The sequence below is a fragment of the Bactrocera dorsalis genome, chromosome 3 (assembly GCF_023373825.1).
Source record: "Bactrocera dorsalis isolate Fly_Bdor chromosome 3, ASM2337382v1, whole genome shotgun sequence".
NCBI lineage: Eukaryota > Metazoa > Arthropoda > Insecta > Diptera > Tephritidae > Bactrocera > Bactrocera dorsalis.
This window is the reverse complement of record NC_064305.1, coordinates 21,497,353-21,520,755: the sequence shown is the minus strand read 5'-3', so window position 1 is coordinate 21,520,755 and position 23,403 is coordinate 21,497,353. Positions and strand designations below refer to the sequence as shown.

The 23,403-nt window shown below is 34.0% G+C and overlaps 4 protein-coding genes across 4 annotated transcripts in view; 1 reads left to right on the top strand and 3 right to left on the bottom strand.

Annotated features, from left to right (window-relative positions):
• The window catches only part of LOC105224544 (uncharacterized), a 133,230-nt gene extending 132,042 nt beyond the window's left edge, over positions 1 to 1,188 (bottom strand). The window contains exon 1 of the mRNA XM_011202661.4: positions 541 to 1,188. The gene's annotated coding sequence lies outside the window, so the exon portion shown is untranslated. The remainder of the gene's footprint in view (positions 1 to 540) is intronic.
• Positions 1,189 to 2,371: 1,183 nt separating this feature from the next.
• On the bottom strand, positions 2,372 to 9,765 carry LOC105224545 (uncharacterized). The gene is made up of 5 exons (XM_011202664.4): positions 9,297 to 9,765; positions 6,186 to 6,386; positions 3,671 to 3,808; positions 3,291 to 3,608; positions 2,372 to 3,226 (listed from the first exon to the last, which is right to left on the bottom strand). The coding sequence occupies exons 1-5, from the start codon at positions 9,525 to 9,527 to the stop codon at positions 2,747 to 2,749; spliced, it is 1,368 nt and encodes a 455-aa protein (XP_011200966.2). The 5' UTR covers positions 9,528 to 9,765; the 3' UTR covers positions 2,372 to 2,746.
• Positions 9,642 to 12,666, bottom strand: LOC105224546 (tRNA pseudouridine(38/39) synthase). The gene is made up of 7 exons (XM_011202666.4): positions 12,290 to 12,666; positions 12,138 to 12,229; positions 11,583 to 12,077; positions 11,376 to 11,523; positions 11,096 to 11,314; positions 10,879 to 11,027; positions 9,642 to 10,798 (listed from the first exon to the last, which is right to left on the bottom strand). Exons 1-7 carry the CDS (start codon positions 12,568 to 12,570, stop codon positions 10,689 to 10,691), a joined length of 1,494 nt encoding a protein of 497 aa, XP_011200968.2. The 5' UTR covers positions 12,571 to 12,666; the 3' UTR covers positions 9,642 to 10,688.
• Positions 12,667 to 13,020: 354 nt separating this feature from the next.
• Positions 13,021 to 20,530, top strand: LOC105224548 (pre-mRNA-splicing regulator female-lethal(2)D). The gene is made up of 5 exons (XM_011202667.3): positions 13,021 to 14,046; positions 16,508 to 16,632; positions 16,701 to 16,925; positions 16,992 to 17,100; positions 17,182 to 20,530. The coding sequence occupies exons 1-5, from the start codon at positions 13,599 to 13,601 to the stop codon at positions 18,198 to 18,200; spliced, it is 1,926 nt and encodes a 641-aa protein (XP_011200969.2). The 5' UTR covers positions 13,021 to 13,598; the 3' UTR covers positions 18,201 to 20,530.
• Positions 20,531 to 23,403: the final 2,873 nt, after the last annotated feature.

Genomic DNA, 23,403 nt, shown 5'->3' with positions numbered 1-23,403 from the left:
TGGTGTAGTGAAATTAGTTTTTGCTCGTCTTGCAAGCCATCTGCTCTTTTGCTGAACAAAGATGGAAATAAGGCGCTTAATATTCGTGCGTGCAACAGGGATGTTACTGAATGCTAATATAATATTTATCGGTGACTGCCATCAGCTGTTTTGTTGATATCATTTAAATAATGTTACCAGATGATTACAATATTATATTTCCATTACAAATGTTTTTTTAAGTAAACAAAAACATTGTTTAAACGGTATACGTACTTGGAAACTTTAATTTATACAATATAACTCTATAATTATAACCTTGTTACTAATGTAAGAATGGGAAATAATTAAACTCGATGGTAATATTCCATTCAAGCGTAAAGAATTAATTACGCTCCAAAGATTATGCGGCTATGTTTTATTTACTCGCGGTTTTATATCTTCTGATTCACTTGAAAATCTAGAAACTGAGAAATTTTGTATTTATCAAAATATTTAGAGTGGTAATTTTACACTTTGAGTAATTAAAATTAATTATGACCAATTAAAATATTTACTTACCAGGCGACAACGCCAACACCAAAAACTAAAACCACTTTACAACTCGCGCTCCATATTTGGGCTCAAATTTGTGTTAGAGAGAGAGAGTACACAGATAAATTTTTGTTGCGGCTTTTGCCATACGATTTAATATCACGCACTCTTTTTTATTTATCAAAGCTTTTTCATTCACTCACACTCACGGCAAATACTCGTTATTATATGCGAATTGATTTTTGCTGGTGGTAATACAATAAATTGCACACCACCCTGTTATTCTAGCCCCTTTAAAACGAGCAATTAAACTTTTCCAACTAGCCAACTTTGCGACTGTTGAGAATTACTATTTATTGCTTGGACTATTGTAGAATTGAAAGAACTTTTTGATATAGTAACAATAGCGTTTGAAGTTGCAGATTTTATTTTTAGTCTCACTTTTTGTTTACGGGATAGTTGTGGAGATTTAAGTTATGTGAATTTCGCAAATATTATGTCTTTTATGTTTTTTCATAAGCGAACCGAGAGAGAACAGAAGTGTCACATCGAAAGCTGAAGGAATCCGACACGAAACTAAATTTGTAAACGAGTAGAGCAGTGCAACAGAAAAATAATAGAAACATGTACACAGGGGTTGTGTTGGAATGGATCTCGTACGTTTTGTTGTTTATTCTAGTTAGATTTTGCCGCAACAACAGTAGTGGCGGAATTTGAGTATGTTTTCCTTTCATCTTTTGTAATGGTATAAACTGAGCAACAGGACTTGCATTTGCAAATTGGCAAACTGTGCGCTGATGTGTGTGAGTGAGATAGAGGGAGCGAGCTTTTAACAAAACATGTATAAAAGTGTTAAGAGCGGAAGGATTTTTGGTAGTGCATTTTTTTTGTTACGTTAATGCTGCCAGATTTATAAAAACAACACCCGTAAATGGATACAGTGGAACAAAGTTACAAAAATTACGCTAAAATTTTTAGGTAGTAAATAAGATAAGCTGACGTTGAGCAACACCAAAAACTCCGTCAGGATCGGGAAGGACTTCTCCGAGCCGTTCTATACCAAACGAGATTTCAGACAAGGCGACTCCCTATCGTGCGACTTCTTCAACCTGCTGCTGGAGAAAATAATTCGAGCTGCAGAACTTAATTGAGCAGGTTCAATCAATTTATAAGAGTGTACAGCTGCTGGCGTACTCGCGACTTGGCTCTCACGTCACTGTTGACAGTCATAACTTTGAAGTCGTAGATAATCTCGTCTATCTTGGAACCAGTATAAACACCCCCAACAATGTCAGCCTGGAAATCCAACGGGTGCTACTTCGGACTGAGTAGGCAATTGAGAAGTAAAGTCCTCTCTCGACGAACAAAGATCAAATTCTATAAGTCACTCATTATTCCCGTCCTGCTATATGGTGCAGAGCCATGGACGATGACAACATGTGATGAGTCGACGTTAAGAGTTTCCGAGAGAAAGGTTCTGCGGAAGATTTATGATTGTTTGAGCATTGGTCATGGCGAATATCGCATTCGATGGAACGATGAGCTGTATGAGATATATGAGGACATTGACATAGTTCAACGAATTAAAATACAGCGGCTACGATGGCTAGGTCATGTTGTCCGAATGGACGAAAACACTCCAGCTCTGAAAGTATTCGATGCTGTACCCGCCGGGGGAAGCAGAGGAAGAGGAAGACCTCCACTCCGTTGGAAGGACTAAGTGGAGAAGGACCTGGCTTCGCTTGGGCGCCACGTAGCGAAAGGAGAAACGACTGGCGCGTTGTTATTAACTCGGCTATAATCGCGTAAGCGGTGTTTACACCAATTAAGAAGAAGAAGAAATAAGATAAGCTTTCGCTAGTTAGAAATTAAAAATATTTATTTGGAAATATTTATATTAATTTCTTTTGGTTTCAAATTGTAGAACACATTTAACATTTATTGAAACGAAATTCAGCTCAAATACTAAAGCAGTTTAGCTCTGGTTTGTTTTTATGAAAAAATAGATTATGTTACGTGTAACTAAAAACAGCAAATATGTTAAATTTTTTTGAATGTATTGTCAAAAGCCTTTAGGGACTTTAAGCATGCTGCATGCCAACATACATGTGTATACATACATTATATAATATATTAATATCTTCGATAATACTATTATAAAACAAACAATTTCGTAGCGCTCCACGCCTTCAATGCACTTTCTCATGTTTTATGCTCCACATAACTACATAACTTATGCCGAAGAAGCTGCCAACTTATAAAGTTTCTTCTCCTCCTTCTTGCTCCAAATGCGCACCATATTGAATACCACCACCAACAGTACCACTGCTACTGCAATGCTACCAGCTACAAACCACGGATAGAAACCCGGATAAGGATGAGAATCGTAGTAGGTGTTAACATCCCAATTAGGTGTTTGTGTAAAATTTTCGGTGTCAGCCATTTCCAAACGTTCGAATTTTTTTTCTTCCCCCGAGTGTAGTGTAATTGACGTAAGATGTGTGGAATCGGGTGTTTCATAAACTGGTTCGGCGCTTTCAATGCGCGTAAAGGTAACCTCGCCTCGATGGATTTCATTGCGGTAGCGTTTTATGCCATAACCAAAGTAGTCGAAAACATCAGCATTGAATTGTTGATGGTGCTCGGCCCACTGACCGATCACTTCCACCTTGACCGAAGTACGTGGGTCCATGAAACGTCCAAAATAAGCTTTCTAATGAATAAAATTAGAGCACAATAAAAATATAACTAATTGCATACAGTATGAATTCGCTTACCGCCGTCACATCTACACCGCCAATGCCCAAATCATTCAATTCCAATACAGCGCCCGCATGCTCGAACAATAACGGCAAATGATCCAAATTTTTGTTATATATAGTGCTCACATTAACGTGTACCTTCTCGACAAAACCATATTTTACGCTGCCATATATTTGCTTCGGCTCGCTATTCGGATTGTTGAGACTGGAGCGATCGAGCAACGTTTTGTAGCTGGTCGTCACGTTCACCCAGGGTAAATAGGTTATGTTGCGCAATTCGTACATGAGCGGCTCTATTTCGACGAGCACATTAATGTTGGAATCTTGTCCATACTATAAAAGATTACGTAGATTATAATAGGCGAAGTGTGTTGAGTTTAAATGTTTAGACTTACAAAGTTGTCCTCGAAAATCATTACAATGCAGGCAAAGAGGTCAGATGTGATGTTTGTGACAAGATCGGTGTGGCTGAAGTGGCAGAGTTCCGTCTTTGCACGATCCACATCAGTGGCTTTGCCAATATAACTCAGTTGCTAAAAAGTGGATTGAAAGAAGAACGAAATTTAAAAAAATATGTGGTGTAATTGAAATAAATTCCGAATACAACATAATACATATATTGCGGGTTTGGTCAATCAGTTTTAATTGAGTGTTTCTGTCCTGGAAACGTTTCATTCAATAGACGTCAAATTTAGTAGTTTCGTTTTATATAATATATAGATTGTTGATGTACCAAAAAACTAATATCTTGTTGTTGTTGTAACGGATACTTAATTGCCGTTAGGATGGTAAGGATTAGATACGTTGTCGTCGACGTCATCCAACGATAGGCTTCGAATGAGTCGAACCACAGGGAGAAGGGTGTCAGATGAGTAGGATTAGCTGGACATGCAAAGAGGTGGTCAGTGTCATGCGGGGACTCATTTCACGCTGGACAAATATTAGATATGTCGGGGTATTCTGAATAAGTAGGAGTTTACAGTATCCAGAACGAAGCTGCGCAAGGGTCACTCTCGTTTCTCGTGGTAACTTTGATTTTCGCCTGCAATGGGTGGTGGTTTGACTCCACGTATGCCATTCACTGTAGAGAAGATAGTTGAGGAAGATCAAATCTCGGACCGGCTTATTGCTTGATGACGTCACCGTGAGGAAAAACCTCTTGATGATTTTAGGAGGCGGTTCCGCTCCAAGCAGGTGTCTGCAGGTATAATTTCCGCGAAAACACCCCAGCAGGAACTGTTTAAAGAAGAGTTCATTATGATCTTTACCTGAGAGCATACGGGCCTCACTATGTATTTGTTCGATGTAAGACATCTATCAATCTAGTTCGGATTAATGTGTTCTGAGAAGTTTGGAGCTTCTTCATCTGCGTTTGACTGTATCCAGCCGACCATATTGGTGCGTCGTAGATAAGGACCGGCTGGCCGATTGCCTTGTAAGTAGCCAATATCGTTTCTTTGCCCTTTTTCCATGTGTTGCCGCCTAGCGACTTGAGTACTTTGGCAATAATCGCGGTCGTATAAGGAATAAAGGAGCACAGACTGTCGAAAGTGACACCTACAATTTTAGGGCTATTGACAGTCCGAATCTTAACGCCATCGACTGCAATATTAAGGTTACGTCTGTACTCCATCCTCCAGTTTGTGAATATGATTTAGTGGGAGAGACTGTTAAGTTTACCATAGTAATTTTCAATACAGTTTTAGCTGTTGTTGCGTAGCGGCAGAATTCTGCCAAATTTACGATCCTAGTCTTCTTTATTGGCTTAGATACCGCTTACGCAGTTATAGTCGATCTAACAACAGTGCGCCAGTCGTTTCTTCTTTTCGGAATGTGGCGCCAATTGGCCAGGTCCTTCTCCACCTGATCCTACCAACAGAGTGGATGTCTTTCTCTTTTTCTGCTTCCCCATGCGGGTACTGCGTTGAATACTTTCAGAGCTGGAGTGTTTTCGTCCATTCGGAGGACATGATTTAGTCAGCGCAGCCGCTGTTTTTTAATTCGCTGAATTATGTCAATGTCGTCGTATATCTCACACAGCACATCGTTCCATATTTGCCGTGGCCAACGCCCAAATGGCCATAAATCTTTCTCTCGAAAACTCATAACGCCGACTCATCAGATGTTGTCATCGTTCATGCCTCTGTACCATATAGCAAGGCGGGAATAATAAGTGACTTACAGAGTTTGGTTTTTGTTCGTCGAGAGAAGACTAACAGTCCTTGGCCGGATAAAAATCCGGGTTCGTTTCTGTTACGTAGACCCGACTGTCGTGCGAACGAAACTACTTTCTTGTTAATTACATTTCACTATCAGTCATAATGAGTCGAATAGACTAAACTTCAAAACAAACTGATAATCGCTGATCTGTCATCTCAAATCATTTAAAATAACATAATGCTATCTAAACATTACACATCGAAAGTATTTACTTAAGCTATGAACAACGTATTTATTTTAATGACGTCCGTAAATCTTAATCAATTTATCGTATAATTTTTCGGATAAGTAACCGAAACGCTCGGGTAGCTCCAGATTTTGCAGTCCTCTAATTATCACAATCAATTTAAATTGGTATCGTCTGCCGGGATAAGATTTCAAGTATAAGAAAGATGTTTAACAGAGTTAATAATAATATATACAAATAGAAGCTACGCATATTTATTTTATAATTTGTTAATATTATTTGTTGAATAAAAGAGTTGTTTGCACGCTTACTGTCGCACATGCTTACATTTGCTGTTATTTTCTAAACCAAGTGTGAAAAGTTATGTATATTTTTTGTCACATGATATGTGTGCAGACTAAGTCAAAAGTGGAGATCCAATGTGATTATTTGTCATAATTTGATTTGCATACAGTGAACACTGCTTAAAATAGTATAATGCCGTTAATTTCTACTTTTCTCACCTCTTTCGGATTCAGTTCTTGTGCGAAATTCTCCAGCACCATATTGTATGGCACCCAAGCAAGCAATGGGTTTTTCACACCATTGCAAATATCTTTGTGCGAGCCGCGTCCTCTCAGTTCGCCATTGCGCAGTTTGAAGAAATAATAACTATCCTTATATGAGGTGCCATGATCCTTACACATAATTTCCATGAAACTATCCTGAAATGTACAAATTTGTAACGTATTATTATAACGGTATATTGAGTGTCAAAAATCATATGTAAATCAGTTAAATGACATTTGATTGACTGAGTGATTGAATGATGATGTACATATGATGATTGTATTTAGAGCCATGATTTTCTTTTTTACAGAAAATAAAAGATAAAGAGTAGCTTGCCAGATTTGAAAAATTTTTCTAAAACGTTTTTTGCTGAATTCTGACAAAATAAAATTGTAATTGCTAAATTTTCATTGAAATCATTGTCAAAACATTATAAAATAATTGATGTAACATTTGAATGCCATCTTTTTTATTTTGTGTTCCCGAAAAAAAATATTTAAAAATTGAAAAAAATTAACTAAAAAACTAGACTTGAAACCTAGACCGCTTTGAAAAAAAAATCGATAAAAATTAATGAAAAACGTAAAAAAAGAATTGTTTTAGAATTAACATTTTTTGCGTTTGCTTACTTCGTGTTATTTTCGAAAAGGAGGTATTTTCTAGTAAAATATCAACAGTTCAGCTCTTTTTCCAAGTATATGTATATTTAAATGCTCCTATTTATATTTCCTTTTTTCTCGCTTTATATTCCATATTTCACTTTGAAAAATATATATATTTTTTATTATTAAAAGCTTGCTTCCCACTTTTTAATTCAAGATGTTCGGAATTAAAAATTATTTTCAAAAATCAATTTCTATTATTAAATTAAAAAAAAAATCTTCTGATATATAATCTTTAGATTCAAGTTTGAAAATTTTAATCCGAAAAATCTGATTTAAAAATTTAATTTTTAATCACAAAATTTTTCGTCCAGAACATGAAATTTTTGAATTTGAATTAAAAAATTTGCTATTTTGTATACGTGTGTAAATAGTATTTTTTCCCTAAAATCGTATTGAAATAATGATTTTTTGCATGTTTGAAATATAAACAAATACAAGAAAATGTAAATAAATACTAGCACCATAAATTATTTGCCAACAATCAGCTGTTTATCAACCAACTATTGAGCTCATATTCTTCGTTTTGGAATATCCCACGCTTTTATGATAACGGCATTTCCTCGTTTAACTCATATAAAAACCACTATAAGTTCTTTTAAATTTAATTTCTTATCATTATTGCCGCGTGAAGGCATTCCAAAGAAAGTACTTAAATCCCATTAATACCTACAATTGGGAGCCGAAATCAAAGCGTATGGTGCCAATTAAATGAGTGGACAAACACTCGAGTGTTGATAATATTGCCTTGCAAATGTGATTTTTTTATTCATTATTTTTTTTTAATAGGAACCTTGTGTAAACTCAACCAATATGTTCAATAGTTATTTAATGGAGGTCCTAGGCTTTTGCTTATTTTTTACTTTCATGAGATATTTTCTGAACAAACTTTCAACCAAAACAATGAGAGTAAGATATTCCTGTCCGCTAGAACACAACATCATATTACTTGAAATTCCGTAAAAATGGTTACTACTTATTTGTCCTAATGTTTAACCTCAAATGGCATCGAGGTTAATGATGGCTTCTTTGAATTTTACTAATATAATTGCTTTCATTTACTAATACTTTATTAATGATCGCTATTTAAAGCTTCTAAGTATTAGGCAGCGATATGCATTAGTTATCCGACAAGGGTTAATTTAGATTTCTAATAGTAAAAGCGGATGTTGCATTATGTCATAAATATGAACCGTAAGTACAAAAAGGCCGAGAAAATTAATAATTATATCGAATGACTTTTTTTTCATCGGTACTAATTTTAAGCTTAGTTTATGTAAACTTATTACTATGTATGTATGTAGTAAATAAAACCGTAATAGACACCCATCATAAATTTAAACTCGTGTTTTTTACGATAACGTTTACTTTAGCAAATTAATGTTATTTGACATTTTCATTGCTAAGAAAACTTGTTTTCCAGCCAAGCATTGCCTCATTGTTGTACGGGCGCATATGCGTCCATATGTATGTAAGTATGCAAGCATGTAACTCCTTGCTGTTCAAATACACATGCATTTACACATATTTACGTACTTGTACTCATTTCTATGTCATGTATTTTTTTACCAAATTTGGTTTGTTCTTGTCAATGGGGAATCTATTTTTGGTTGGTGTGAGGTAATTTAGTTGCACTGGAATATTTTGTTAACAGCTTCATATGTACAGTGTGGGGTCATTGAATAGAGCAACTCGCAAGTTGACCTTGCACTTTTTATAGAAATTATTTTTTGATGTTTAATGTCTTTATTGGTGAAATAAATTAATTGTTTTACAAAATATTTTAGGTCGATTGACGCTATAACGGCATTTCTACTATGAAAGTTGCCAGAAGCAAAAACTGTCGACTGTCGGGCGAAAAGTTCGATTTGGCGAGAAAAGCGGTTAGGTAAGAAATCCTTAAAGACTTTATTACTTTATATTTAACACTCTAGTTAAGAGTGGATGTTAAAACTGCAATGGCTAAGTAATGTAATTTATATCAAACAACTTAAACTGAAGGAGACATCTGAATATGTCCTCATTAACATGCATGTTGAATTTTAAATTCTATGATGTGAGCGAAATCGGAACTTAAAACTGTGCGATTAAAATTGAATATTTCGTGCCTCGTAAATCACTACTTTGATCTTACTAAGTTATAATTATTTATATTTATTTAAGTAATGTCATTAATACTATATTATTTGATAATGGTAATTATTTTATTTTTTATGAGCATTTTTATGTTCAAAAACTTTATATTTTCGCCACTTTTACTTCCGTATGGTAGCACCACTTTAGAACGGAAATGCAATAGAAACGTTATGATAAAAACTCATTTAAAAAATAGTTTAATAAATCAGCACACGGTAGAAAACGCGTTTCAGGTATATACATATGTAAGTATATGTTTGCTCTTACCTTCTCCTTTGTGGTGAGCGTTGTGGCCAGCACTTTGCAATTAGGATCATCATCTATAGGATTCACATGCTTCTCAATATCTGCCAGCAGCATTGGTTGAGTGCGTATGCAAAATTTGTCATTTTCCTCGTAAGCGTTGACCGCTGTGTAGCTGCACTGCAGCACTATCAACAACAAAATAGTTGCAAAGTAGCCCGAACACAGGGACAACACGCCACCAATTGAGTGCATTTTTTTGCGTTACTTTGTCACCAGAAGTCAGCTTTGTAACAAATAAAGTGTCACACTTTTTATAAATAAATTTATAAATTATGTGCTTGGTGTGTCAATGCATACACTCCTTTCTTTTCGTTCTTGTTGTTGTTGCTGTTCTGTTAAGAAATGCAAAATCTTAATGCCTCCAATACGCACAACTTAAACATTAGCGGAAATTGCACAAATTCGACCGCGCGATAGAAACGCAAAAACTCAACTGAACAAGGTGTTAAGCATTTGAATTCAAATCGATTTATCAGTTGCTATATTAATACCAGAATGTTGTATGCACTGTATAAAAAAGATACAAAAAGCATTGACTGTTAGCAATGAAGCGCGCAAGTCAGTAGCGCTATTACTAAATTGATCAGTTATCGCGTCATTACAACTTCATTTTTAGTTATTGGATAGCAAAGCAAATATGCATAAATTCAAATATTTGTTAGAGTTTTACAAAAATACTGTCGTTATTATCTCGCGATACTTTTGTTGAGACTAATCGGATTATTGTATTAAATAAATGCAGATAAGATAAATCTAATTGTGTGGATTGTGATTTATATATGGCTAAACTATTTATTGCCATGCTTTTTATACCATGAACGGGGTATAAGGTTGTCGCGAAGTTTGTAATATCTAGAAGGAAACTTCGGAGGCCATAATTAAGTATATGAATAATCAACGCTATGAGCTGATTGGATTTAATTATGCCGTTCTGTCTGTATTACGCGAACTAGTCCTTTAGTTTTTAAGACATCGATCTAAAATTTGGCATGAATTATTGCCCCAAGTAACCGTACAATCTTAGACAGTTCGGACTAGCATATAGTTGCAAAAATTAAGTTATTGTATGGGAACTTTTTGTTTGTGAAGGGTATTCCGGCTTTGGTGCAAACGAAGTTGAAGTTTTTTACCTTTAATCATTTTCATGTGTGTGTATTTATGTATAACACTTAATGTTTTATAAGATAAGCATTTATTTTCTGCACATATAGAAATAGTACATTCATTTCTCTTAACTTTCAAATACTTCTTATGACAGGACAATGTACCATATATACAGCGCGTAGAAATTGTCTGAGGGTAACATATGATTGTCCAATAACAAACAAATTAAAGTAATTTGTTTTGTGTGCGTTACGTTTTAGCCATTGTTTTTGTTACTAAGTTGCTTTGTGCTACTGGATCGTTGGTAACTATCAAACGTTGCTTTTTAACGAAATGTTCAATGCGATTTTCCAAACTCTCTGTAAAAAATAAAAATTTTGGGTGATAAGTAATATAGTAAACAAACAGTTTAAGCACCATATATATTTTAAATACGTACCACAACGTTTGCGGTTTAAAAGTTGTTGATATTGGCGTGGACGAACTCTATCTTGCAACAACCAAGCCTGCGCTTGCACTGGTGAAGACTGATATTCTTTTTGATGTATGCTTTCTAATTGGTTCAACACGTCGCGTATCATGGTACTTCTGCAATAAGATAATATTTAATTTGTAAGTATCGCAAATTAAAATTAGAAAATTATAATGACACTAACTTTATATTGTATTGCATCCATTCACCTTGCACATTCTCGATGAGTTTTTGTAGGTGTTCATCACCGTATATCCAAGCAGTTGTATGCGCCTCCCGCTCTTCTGTATTTGCTGATACCCCTTTATTTATAGCATTATCAGTGGGTTGTATGGTATGCTCGCGGAATTCACAGTGAAAGAGATTTAATGGCAAACCGATAGCCGGTGTGTATTGCGGCTTGCTGGCGACAGAATTTTAAAAAATGTTGTAAGAGTTTACTTTGAAAATTAGTAAATACTTACCATGGGTTTTTGGCTACATCCAACAATTCACTTATTACTTCCGGCTGCTCTTTACCCTCACCTATGAGCAGTAAAACTGCCATAATGAAGCGAATTTGATGCCAAAGGAAGGCATTAGCTCTGATTTCTAACATATACATGGCATATCCTGCACAAAATATTAAGCAATTAATATACGCTTTTTTAATATAATTTCATTGATCTAACCGTCCACAGAATTTTTTTCGCATTGCTCCACTTCGCACCTTTGTACCGTAGCTTTAAAAACTTGCCTTATATAATTCGTCACGCCATTGTTAACATCCATTTTACAGAAATTTCGGAAGTCTGTATGTCTTGCTAGCAATTCACAGCCCTTTTGCATAGCCTCTATACTTAAATCGCCTTTTGGAAAGTAATAACGGTATGTGCGCTCGATACAATCGAAACGAGCGCTGTACACTGGACTGCGGAGCGGCATCCATGCCACCGCTTGTATGTTGCGGGGAAGCACACGGTTTAATAATGTGCAATAATCAATTTCATTTGTTAATGATTCAGTTAAAAGTTGTTGTTCCGCTGGAAATTTGCTGCGTAAATCTATTGATATAACTTGGCCGAAGGCGCTTACTTCTTTGTCAGTGCGTCCACAACGATGGTAATTGGCCGTTTCGCGGGACTCTATCAAACAAGTGCGGATTAGCGCTTGAAATAGGTGGTGCTCTGGAAGAATATGTTAATCATAAATAAAATAAGTTTTAAAGATTATGAGTTACTTTGTACCTATTGTAGCATTTGAATCTTCTTGAGTTGCTAAGCCGTGGTAGTCCCAACCGAAATAAAGCAATTTTATTAGCACGTGTCGCTTGTGGCTCCTATGAACAATTAACAAATTAAATGCTCTATGAACAGATACATTTTTATTTTAATATTACTTATTAAAGTCGAATTTACGTTTCTGTGGCTTTTGTATTGGTTGTGACTTAGTTTTTTGAGCTTTTTCTGTATTGTCGTTAGCGTCCAGGCTAGCGAGTTCTTCATAAAATTCACTGTCATTTTGTCCCAACTTTTTTTGTAACAAATTTCTTATCTGGAAGTTATATGCATCTAATTGTAAAACCTTGGCTATCAGCTCCTCTTTGCTCCATTGAAGTATTTCTTCACGGTTTACACGACCCTTTCCGCGTTTGTTTATTTGTACCTTTTTATCACTCATTGTCCTGCTTGAAATTAGTATTGTAAACAATGTGATTGTTTATCGAATTAATTGGCGGTGTTTGACATTTGTCAAAGAATTAGCAAAACAAATTCTCTCAAGAGATCATATGTTGGTTTTTTTGTGGGGTTATCAACTAAATTATTTTTTTTATACACCATTTTGTTAAAACTTAGAATTACACATGCTCTTTTATATAAGAAATGAATTTATGATTTCAACATTTTATATATATATATAAAAATATTTAATATTGTTTGATATAGTACTAATAAATTAATATCCAATTGAAAAAATACGAAGAACGTAAAAGTTCATTACGTGCTTACGAAACCTTCTTTAAATATATTTTTTTATGACCGATGCAACTCTGCTAAGCCTTTTGTATATTCGCCATTTTTTACGAAAAATCTTATACGTCTGTCTCTTTCATGTCCATGAGCACAAGGTGAAAGACGACCATATTGAATTTTCATAAATTAGAATTGTGACGCGTCGAGATTTCGCTGTGTAGAAAAGTTAATATTTATTGTGGAAAAAGTGAAAATTTTCTTACAAAAATATTGAAAAAATATAGTTGAATACACATTTAATACGATAGTGATAAAAGTAAGTAGCGGAAAAGTTGGAAAGTGCGCAAATATTGGAAGTGAAAAATTGTCAGCGGAGCGCTAGTTGAAAGTTTCCATGCATATATGTATATTTCACAAAAGTTGAAGAAGAAGCAATAGGCAATTAAAAAGTTATATGAGCATAGAAAAGTAGCACAGAGGAAAGAAATAAAGAAAGAAATAAGTGTTGGAGAAGGGAAAGGAGAAGAAGCGAGAGAAGCAACTCGTGAAAAAAGCCAAACAAACGCACAAGGCATACGTGCTGCTGCGTGGCGTGTTAGTTTTTAGAAAGCAATCACATTGGAGGTGTGGTGTACAACAAAACTAACTTCCGCTTTAGAGCAAAATCTTTATCAAAGAAAAATTAAAAATTATATAAAATAGTTTTGTGGCACGGTATTTGCCCTCTGTACTGTAATGAGTGTCGCTGCAATGACTATGGACGATCAAAGACCTTTGATGAACAGTTACGATAAAATGTCTAAACAATATGAACAAAATTTGCATGGTAATACCGGACTAGGTGGTGGGGGTGGCGGCAATGGTTTAGGTGCTGGCGGAGCACCACCATCTGGGCCTGCCTCGCCAACTCCATCCGGTAGCGAAGAGCCTTCGCATCAATATCATCATTCACATCATCATCATTCTCATCATCATCATCATCATCATTCGCGGCATATGCATCAACATGTGGAACATCAGCCACCATCGCCGCCGCCAACTTTGCAACAGCAACAACATGTGCACCATCATAGCCAACATCATCAGACTCAACAGCAGCAGCAACTTCAACAGCAGCAGCAACAGCCAAGCACTGTCGCTGAGGCCGTTGTTGCTGCCGAACATCGCCAGCGGTTGCTCGAAGGTATATATTGAACACAAAAAATCAAATAGTAAAAGAAACTAGAGATACATTAAAGACAAAAGAACAAGTATGAACAAATAGTATGAGCGTATGCTAAAATACTCGGTGTGTGTTGAAATATGTTTTATTTTTCAAAACATTTGTTTATATATTTTTACTAGTAAATAATGTACTCTTACTTTGATTTATTTTTGAATTGTTGAAATTTTTCTCTACGACAAATGTACATTAAGAATATTGAATAGACCAATACTCGATGCAAGTTAGCCAGCTATGACTGTAATATTGGAATATTGGAATAAATGAAGTGTATTAAGTGGAGCGTGTGCAATAATTGCTTGTTAGAAACTCAATTTATTAATCGATCAGCGAACACTCTTTTTGACTCTTTCAGAACATTTTATTCTAGCACAAATCATAGTTTGTAAGCGTGAAATTGTGAGGTGAAGTAATGTTAAAGCAATAGTATATATGATGGAAAGAAGTATATGTATGTCCTTCTTGAACTCTGGCAAATAATCGTGATTTTAAAAGGCTTAATAAATATATAGTGCTAAAAAAACTGTGAAAAAATAAGAAAAATAATGTAAATAATGAAGAAAAGAACTAAAGTGCATGCAAAAAAATGTGTATTTTTTATTATAATTTGTGTTATAAACACAAAGATTTCGAGACAATATCAATAAAAATAAAGTGATATAAATCTATGAAAATACGCCTATTACAAGTCATTCGTAATTACGTATAAATATAAATTTATTGTGTTAAAATCGCCATATTAAACAATATAAGTTTTCTCTACATATAATCATTATGTTCTTAAGTCTTTATCTTCATTCACTCTTTAGTCAACGATAATAACAACAAATATGAAGAAAAAATAAAAATATAAGCGGTCAACATTTGTATTGTAAACGCCATTGCGCCATATCGTCGTCGGTATCATATTATACGTCGTGTGTTCTGTTTCATACTGCTGTATATCCCTTCGTCTGTTTTCGTTCCTGCCACACCCTCGTTGGTGTTGGTATATTTTTTCTTATCCTGATACATCTAATTCTATCTGCTGTTTTATAACAAAATAATACATATAATATTCAGAAATCATAAAAAGCTTACAACGAAAATATTATCTACTAGTATGAATAATTATGAAATGAAAAACTATAAAAATTTGGTGTTATTATGAAGGTGTTGCTAATAAGCCTAAAACAAATTATATATAAAAATATGCATATTCAAATATGGTTATTATTGATAAATAATAAGCCTGGTATTGCAATGCATGCTGCGGTGGGATGTGAGTGTTAACAAACGAGTGGCCCAAAAAATATACAAATGGTACCAAAGTTAGCGGAAAAGAAAATATGGTATATAAAGTTTCTTGCTTGTGGTAGTTCAGAATGCTGTTGAAATCAATTTGTAAAATAAATTATAAACAGTATTTTAAAAATATAATCTGTTTACGTACAGATAAGCGTATCGAAAATATTCTGACCGTAACAGAAAATAATATGCAATCATTGAAATAAAATTAATTAATTTTTCATAAACGTTGTATATATACCTCACAAAGTGTTAAACCGGTATTATCTGAAAATGTCAGAAAAGAGTGTTAGTTGTCGATGTAATTGTGTTTTTCTAAAATATTGCTGTATCTAAAAAAATATACCAGTGTCTATCCCGAAAAAATGTGCGCTGTTGGCATTTTGATCGATTGAATCTAAAATCAAAAAGCATTTGAGAGAAATGTTTATCTATACAAATGCATATATTACATATTTCAATATATTTATTTCATGGCACAAAAAAATAACTGTTTGTAAATAATTTACAGTGCTGGTTGTGCGGGAAAAATAAATTGAAAAAATATCATTAAGTTCGTTACTTGTGTTTGTGTATTGCGAAAAATAATTTAGAAAAAAATTCGCTTTGTAGTTTTTCTATACTGTTTTGGTAAAAAAAAATATTGGCGTTTCATTCGCGTCGCAATATACATAACGATACGAACTGCTCTGAATGGTCTGTTGTCACACTCTTCAACATTGAGCTGACCGTCCTCCAAGACAAATAAATATACACAACATCAACGTAACGTAACGCAACAAATCGCAGAGTCAACACACTCAGAAAACAAAAATGCCAACTCGAAATTCACGAAATGTGCGGCAATTCGCACACAAACGCACCTTGTTGCACCCAGTATTGGTATGATTTCGTATTAAGTTCAATTTAGAAACAAAATGTACATAATTATTTATTATAACTTGTTCATATAATCTATGTATGTATGTATGTATATTCGATTTATGTTCTACCTTTAAACATGTAATCATTTTTATCACATATATTAGCTTATGTTTATATATTTACAACAAATATTTGTATATTTAAAATTCATGTACTATATAATGTATGAATTCTTTAATTAAATATGCAATTCTTTTCGTCGTTGATGTAGATGAAATTGAAAATCTCAAATTGGAACAGACGCGCTTATCGCAGCAATGCGTTGATGCACAGCGGCGCGAAAAAATACTCATGCGCCGTTTGGCCAATAAGGAGCAAGAATTTCAGGATTATGTGGTATGTTCTAAGAAAATGTATGGTTTCTTACATTACATTAATTCTCTATCTTAAAAAATTTATTGCAGAGCCAAATTGCCGAATACAAAGCAGCACAAGCACCCACTGCTTTGGCACTGCGAGCGGCTTTGCTTGATCCCGCTGTTAATTTGCTTTTTGAGAAGCTCAAGAAAGAGCTAAAAGCTACCAAAGCCAAGTTGGAGGAAACCCAAAATGAATTGTCCGCTTGGAAGTTCACACCAGATTCTAATACTGGCAAACGTTTGATAGCCAAATGTCGTTTGTTATATCAAGTAAGCACCACAAGTTATATCACTTTTAAAAGATATTTTTTATTTCGTAAAATTTTATTTCACTAGGAAAATGAGGAACTGGGTAAAATGACTTCCAACGGTCGCTTGGCCAAACTTGAGACTGAATTGGCTATGCAAAAAAGCTTTTGCGAAGAAGTAAAGAAGTCACAATCAGGTAAGCAAGCTCCAAATTACTACACTTTAATTTTAATTTTTATTTTTTTTACTACTTATACATTTCTGCTTCCTTCCACAGAGGTCGACGATTTTCTACCCGAATTAGACGAAGATGTTGAAGGCATGCAAAGTACAATCTTATTCCTGCAGCAAGAACTGAAGACCACCCGCGATCGCATACTAACTTTGGAGAAGGAAAACTATCAATTGAAAACTGGCAATTTGGACAATGAGAATACTATTAAAGTAACAGATGCAGAAGTCACTGATGCCAATACCCCTGCTCTGCACAGTAGCCATAATGGCGCTGTTGCTCCTTGCAACATGACAGTAAATGTTGCCGAAACCTGTGCCATACCCTACAACACTAACGCCGCAACTATTAACAACGCCAGCAGCACTGTTCTTCCGCCAATGCACAATACGCTCAACAATGCCAACGAATTAAAATATGCTGCAACACGACCTTTGGAGACCATCGATGAAAATTCTTGTCTACGCAACTATGGCACACCAAAAGACTTCTACAATGGCAATGAGGAGCAACCACATGTGCCAATCGCGGTGGCTAAACAAATGCCGGAAGCTGATGGAAACAATGCTTTGAATCCCTTCATTACCGCCTCACCTGTTGTGGCAGGTGGCGCCATGCTACGCACAGTCGCCTCGCGTAAACGTAATTATGATTGCAGTGAACTGAATGATAGTCCAGCCGCCGTTATCGCGCCCGCTACGCCGACGCATGTAACCGCGCCACGCACGTTGCCACCCAAAAAGTCCAAATTACGCCGCACTTCGGTGCAATCGAATGAAATCAATGATTATGACGCCGCAAATTGTGTTGGCAATAATAATGCACAACAACAACAAATGTTGGGTGGCATTAATACCGGCATTGCGGCAGTGGATCCTCTAAGTATTGTCGACAATGCGGTGGTTGGTATGGCAAATGAGGAGCACAGCAGTGGCCTGGCGATCGACGAGTCAGCCATGGAAGCGGGTGGTAATAATGGCGGTGTTGCGCTGCGTATTATGACGCGAAGACGTTCCGTCCGTCAACAGCAAAATGGCAATATCGGGGGCGATAGTAATCATTAGGGCGGTTGTGTTGATGAAATCTGCAAAGTGCTGATGCGCGAAACTGAGCTAGTTCTATTTACATACATACATATAATATCGTGAAGGTATAAATGCATATATTTTTATTGCGACTTGAATGTTAAAGTGAAAAAACGATACTATAGTGTTTTAAAATAAAGAGAATAAACAAAGGAATATGCAGAATATAATGATGCTAAGGGAAATTAAACAATAACTGTGTAATAAACAAAAAACAAACATAAAACAATTAAGAAATTAAGTAACCGGCAACAAATGTAGTAAAAAATACTTGCAAATTTTATTTAAAGAAATATTGCGGGTAATATATTCAAAAAACAAAAACAAAAAAAAAAAAACAATTCTACGCTGTAATGAATTTATTTGTGTTGCTGAATAATGTCCACAGTTTCAATATGGTTTTTACATATTCATTTAGAAAAATTTTTGCAAAATATTATTTTATATTACAAATTTACTTTAGTTTATGCATTGTTTTGTTTACTTAGCTGTAGTGCAAATAAAAAAAGAGAAAAATTATTGAAATTAACCGTTGAAGTCATGTTATGCTTTTGCTCTACACTCTATTTTGTTTCAATTTGTTATTAAAAGCAACAACAACAAATAACTACAAACATTTTGATGTGTTTCAAAATGTTGAGATTTCTGTAGTGAGATTAAAGCCTTGATGTGGCATTAGTTACATTGAATGTTTAATAAAAACACAAAAAAACACACGAAATAATACAAACATACAAATAATCTGTATAAATTAAGTTAATAAATAATCAGGTTTAACACAAAAATAATTGCTGAATTTCATTTGTGTGGAAGCTGCCGTCGAAACTCGCCCTTCAAGTATCTGCGTTTGGCGCGTTGCTGAGTGGCGTGAGCTTGTGCTTTGATAGTTTTGAAAACTAAATTGTAAATGTTCCATATTTTAGTAGCTACAAGTATTCAATACGGATAAAATCTGGTAGTGTGCTTTGTGTTATGTTGAAAGCTATTAAGCTTAAAAATGTCATAGCAAATGTCAAATGCGCATTGAATATTTAATGTATTTCATGGGCTCGGATTTAACTAATATTTTACATTTTTTACAGATACATGTTATTTTTGATCTTTCTCGTTTTTGCCGTGAAAATTTCGCTACTTTTTAAACTTTTTGGAATTTTCAAACACTTCCAAAGCATGTGCTTAACTAAAAAAAAAATTTGTTTAGGAAAACAAAGTAAATGTTAACCGTGACTCAGCAGTTTTGTGAGTAGTTTCGATAATAAAAATAAAGCGTTTTTCACTAATTGTGTGAGTAGTTTCGATTAATCGCGCAACGACTTGCATAATTTTTCAACTGCATGAAATCTGCAACAAATTTACAAAGAAAGTGATTGAGGGAATATACGAATGTGTTGTTATATCTTAAAGTAGCTTAAGTCGATTTAACGCATTTCAAGACGAGTTGACTTATTCTGTCGAACTGATAAGAGATTTAGTGCTGTAGTTTATCATAAACACGCGCTTAGATGTGGTAGCTTGAAATAATTGATTTTTAATGGAAACGAAAGCAGCTTTGTTAGATTAAATTAACTTAAACTGCACTAACTTATTCAATAAATTTTCAAAATTTTTTTGTAGTTTATTGTGAATTTTATTATTTTTATTTCCATATGTTATAATTTTTTCATTACTTTTTAATTCTTTTTTTTGCATATTTTTATAATTTTTTTTTATTGTTTTATAAATTTTCTTTATTTTTTTTGTAAAGAAAAATTTAATAATTTTTTGTTTAATATTTAAATTATTTTTTATTTTTATTATATATTTTGTATATGTTTTTATTTTTTGTATAAATTATTTTTTTAGATCGTTGTTGCCTGGCTTTTAAATTTTGCACAAATTTAACATTTTTAAAAATATTTATTACTAAAAAAATACTGTTTAAAACAAATTGTGTTACTATTAACTATTTTTAACAATTTTATCATTTAAAACATGCTTCTAATTGTACTTTTATATTAATTGTACTTATTTTAATTTTTAATTTTTTTTTAACTATGCTAAATTAGTGGTTTATTATTATTTTTACTTTAAATTGTGTTTGAAATATTTTATTAGCTTGAAACTCATCTCCAGCATACACACATATACATATAAATAGATAACCTACCTTTTTAGTAGCATTTTTAAAGAGCAAGTAAATATAATTAAAATATCCTTATTGTAAATTTTATAAATGAAATGAAATCTGCAATCTTCCAAACTGGTTTAAACCCGTAAAGGCACTTATATTTAACCACTCCAGCAACAAGAATAAAACTAAGCTTAAAATTTGAGTGTAAAAAAAACAATAATATATAATAATATTATTAAATAAAAAATAAGACGAAATTTACTAAACATTTTTTATTTAGATTAAGTGAGATGTAAAAGTTTAAGCTTTTAAATAAAATAAACAAGAAAAATCTTAAAAATAATTATTATAAAAAAAAACCTCATTAATCAGTAAGAATTTCGAAAATCATTATAGAATTAAAATTTTGCTATTAAATTAATATAAATGTAATTAAATAAGCAATTAAGCATATTTACAATGGCCGGCTGGCTATCTCATAAATATTAGTTAAAAATATATATTAAAGAATTAAAATTAAAAGAAAGTACCAATTATGTATATCTAACTGTAAATTACTATAACTTTAATATAAATTATGTTTAATATACATACATACATATGTATATACTATTTATATATACATACATACATACTATATATAATATATAACTCGGTATATAAGTAAAGAAAACACCAAAATACACTAAATAATATTTAACAACTTCGAGTTTGTGTAAGAAAAAAAGTTTATAATAAAAAACGAACAAAAAAAACTACAAATCATAATTAAGCACAAAGAAGTATAATTTTATAATTGTAACAAAAATATATTATATGTATATATATAAAACTATTATATGTAAAAGAAGACAAAAGCTACAAATAAAAAAATCTCATTGAAAAAAATTCCTCTAAAAAAGTCCAAATGTTAATGCTGTTGCGTTAAAATTTTATGTTCTACCAGAATGTTATAAATTATTGCATAATTGAACGAAAATATTTAAGAGAAAATAAATAACGATATATTTGAATATAAGAAACAGATGTTTTATTTAAATTGTGGTGATTTTCATACTTCGGAGATTCTTTGCCCATATGGCTTGTTTACTTGTTGTGTTGTTGTCATTGTTATTATTTTTATCATATGCCAGCACCATTACAATATGCCATTGCCCGCGCTGTTGTATCCAGCTAGTAAACGGCAGATGTCGCTATGTATGTTATTAACACTTATGTGTTTACGTGCCTTTAAATACCATGTTTCGATCAAATATCAAAAGAGCATAGATTATAATTAATCTATTCACTAATTCCAGATTGTCCGCACTGCCGTTGGAGATTAATAAAACAGCTGATTTTGACTTTAAAAAATTACACGTTTTAATATTTGTGTTGTCGTAGTTTGTTATAAAAGTCGTCTTGTTGTAAATATATTTAATGTATTTATATTTATTCTTGTTCCTCTTTATTGGAGCAGATACTGCTTACGCGGTTATAGCCGAGTTTATGACAGCGCGCCAGTCGTTATTTCTTTTCGTTGCTTGGGCCCAAGGTTGAAGGTCTTCTTCTTCCTCGGCTTCCCCCAGCTGGTATTGCGTTAAATACTTTCTGAGCTGGCGTGTTTACATCCATACAGCCGACCTTACCTAGCCTGCAAGACTTATTCTGCGTTGACATTGTTGTTGCTGTTAATACTGGGTTCAAGATAGACGAAACTATCTACGACTTCAAAGTTATGACTGTTAACAGTGACGTGAGGGCCAAGTGGCGAGTACGACGACTGTTTGTTTAATAACAGGAGATATTTCTTGCCTTCGTTCCATTTGCTTCGCTTTCTTATTCATCATCGATTGGGGAATTTGGTCACTAGATCATCTCTGCGGGTTCTACAAGGGCATGCTCCGGTCTTGAAACCTTGTGTTAGTCGCCGAATTATTTCGTAGAATTTTCGAGGATTACCCTTGTCGGCCAGGTTGTCAAGCTCTTCGTTCTAACGCATTTCGGCCTCTCTCTTTTTGAGACTGATTGCTGTTAATTTATTTGTTTGTCTTCTTTTTTGTTTGCAGTGTCTAAATTAGCTGTGATAATGTCATAAATTTCTCTACTAATGGAAGATCGCGCTAAATCAGAGTCGCACAGGCAGATTTTGAGTAGATTAGCTTTAATTCTCCTCGATGGCGAGATTAACAGGTATCATATTTGTGTGGTGAATTCTTGCTAAATTTAGTATACTAGTGAGTTATTCTACTCAACATCCTAAATCTCATGATTAAGTGTCGTTCGGAACGTGGTAATAAGATATTCTAAAATTATTTAAAAAAAAATTTAAGTAAAAAGTATGGCCTTTGCTACAGCTATGGGAAATATTTTCCAAAAAAATACGAAATAGTTTTCACAAAAAAAGAAAAAGTTTGTGTCTGGCTAGATATTGACACATATTTAGTTGTAGTTGTTGTAATGTTATTCTAGCTCTATTTAGAAAGATGTTTCGTCGACTAGGCACATTGAGAAGTGCTAAAGTTGCTCTGTTTGAGTCGCGACCATAGCTGATACATTGCTTACTGGTTACTTTCTCATACTTTACCTCAGAAGACACAAAGTAGTCCGATAAGTACAGGATTTGTCCGGAAAGTAGTAAGACTGAGTCGATTTAAAAAAAAGTTTGTGCACCAATCGTTACAATTCTTTAAAAAGCCTCAAAATAGGCTCTTTCCGCGTCGATGCAGCGCTGCCAGCGCGATTTCTAACCATTGAAGGCGTCACGGAAGGCATTCTCCGAATAGCATTGAGATCCGAGGTGCATGCTACTTGGATCCCCTCTTGTCGTCATTGGTCTTTTAAGGCAAGGAAACAAGAAGTGTTCGGGGGGCCACATATGGGCTGTAGGGTAGCTGCGGAAGCGTTGGGATGCCGGCTTTACATAGTTAAGTAGCTGTTCACAAGAAAGGCGGTGTGAGCCAGTGCGTTGTCGTAGTGCAACTTCCAATCGGCAATCGGCAATTGACCCTTCGTTTGAGTCTCTTGAGGACTGTTACGTAAAACTTGGCGCTGACGATTTGTCCAGGACGAACAAATTCATTTAATTTAACC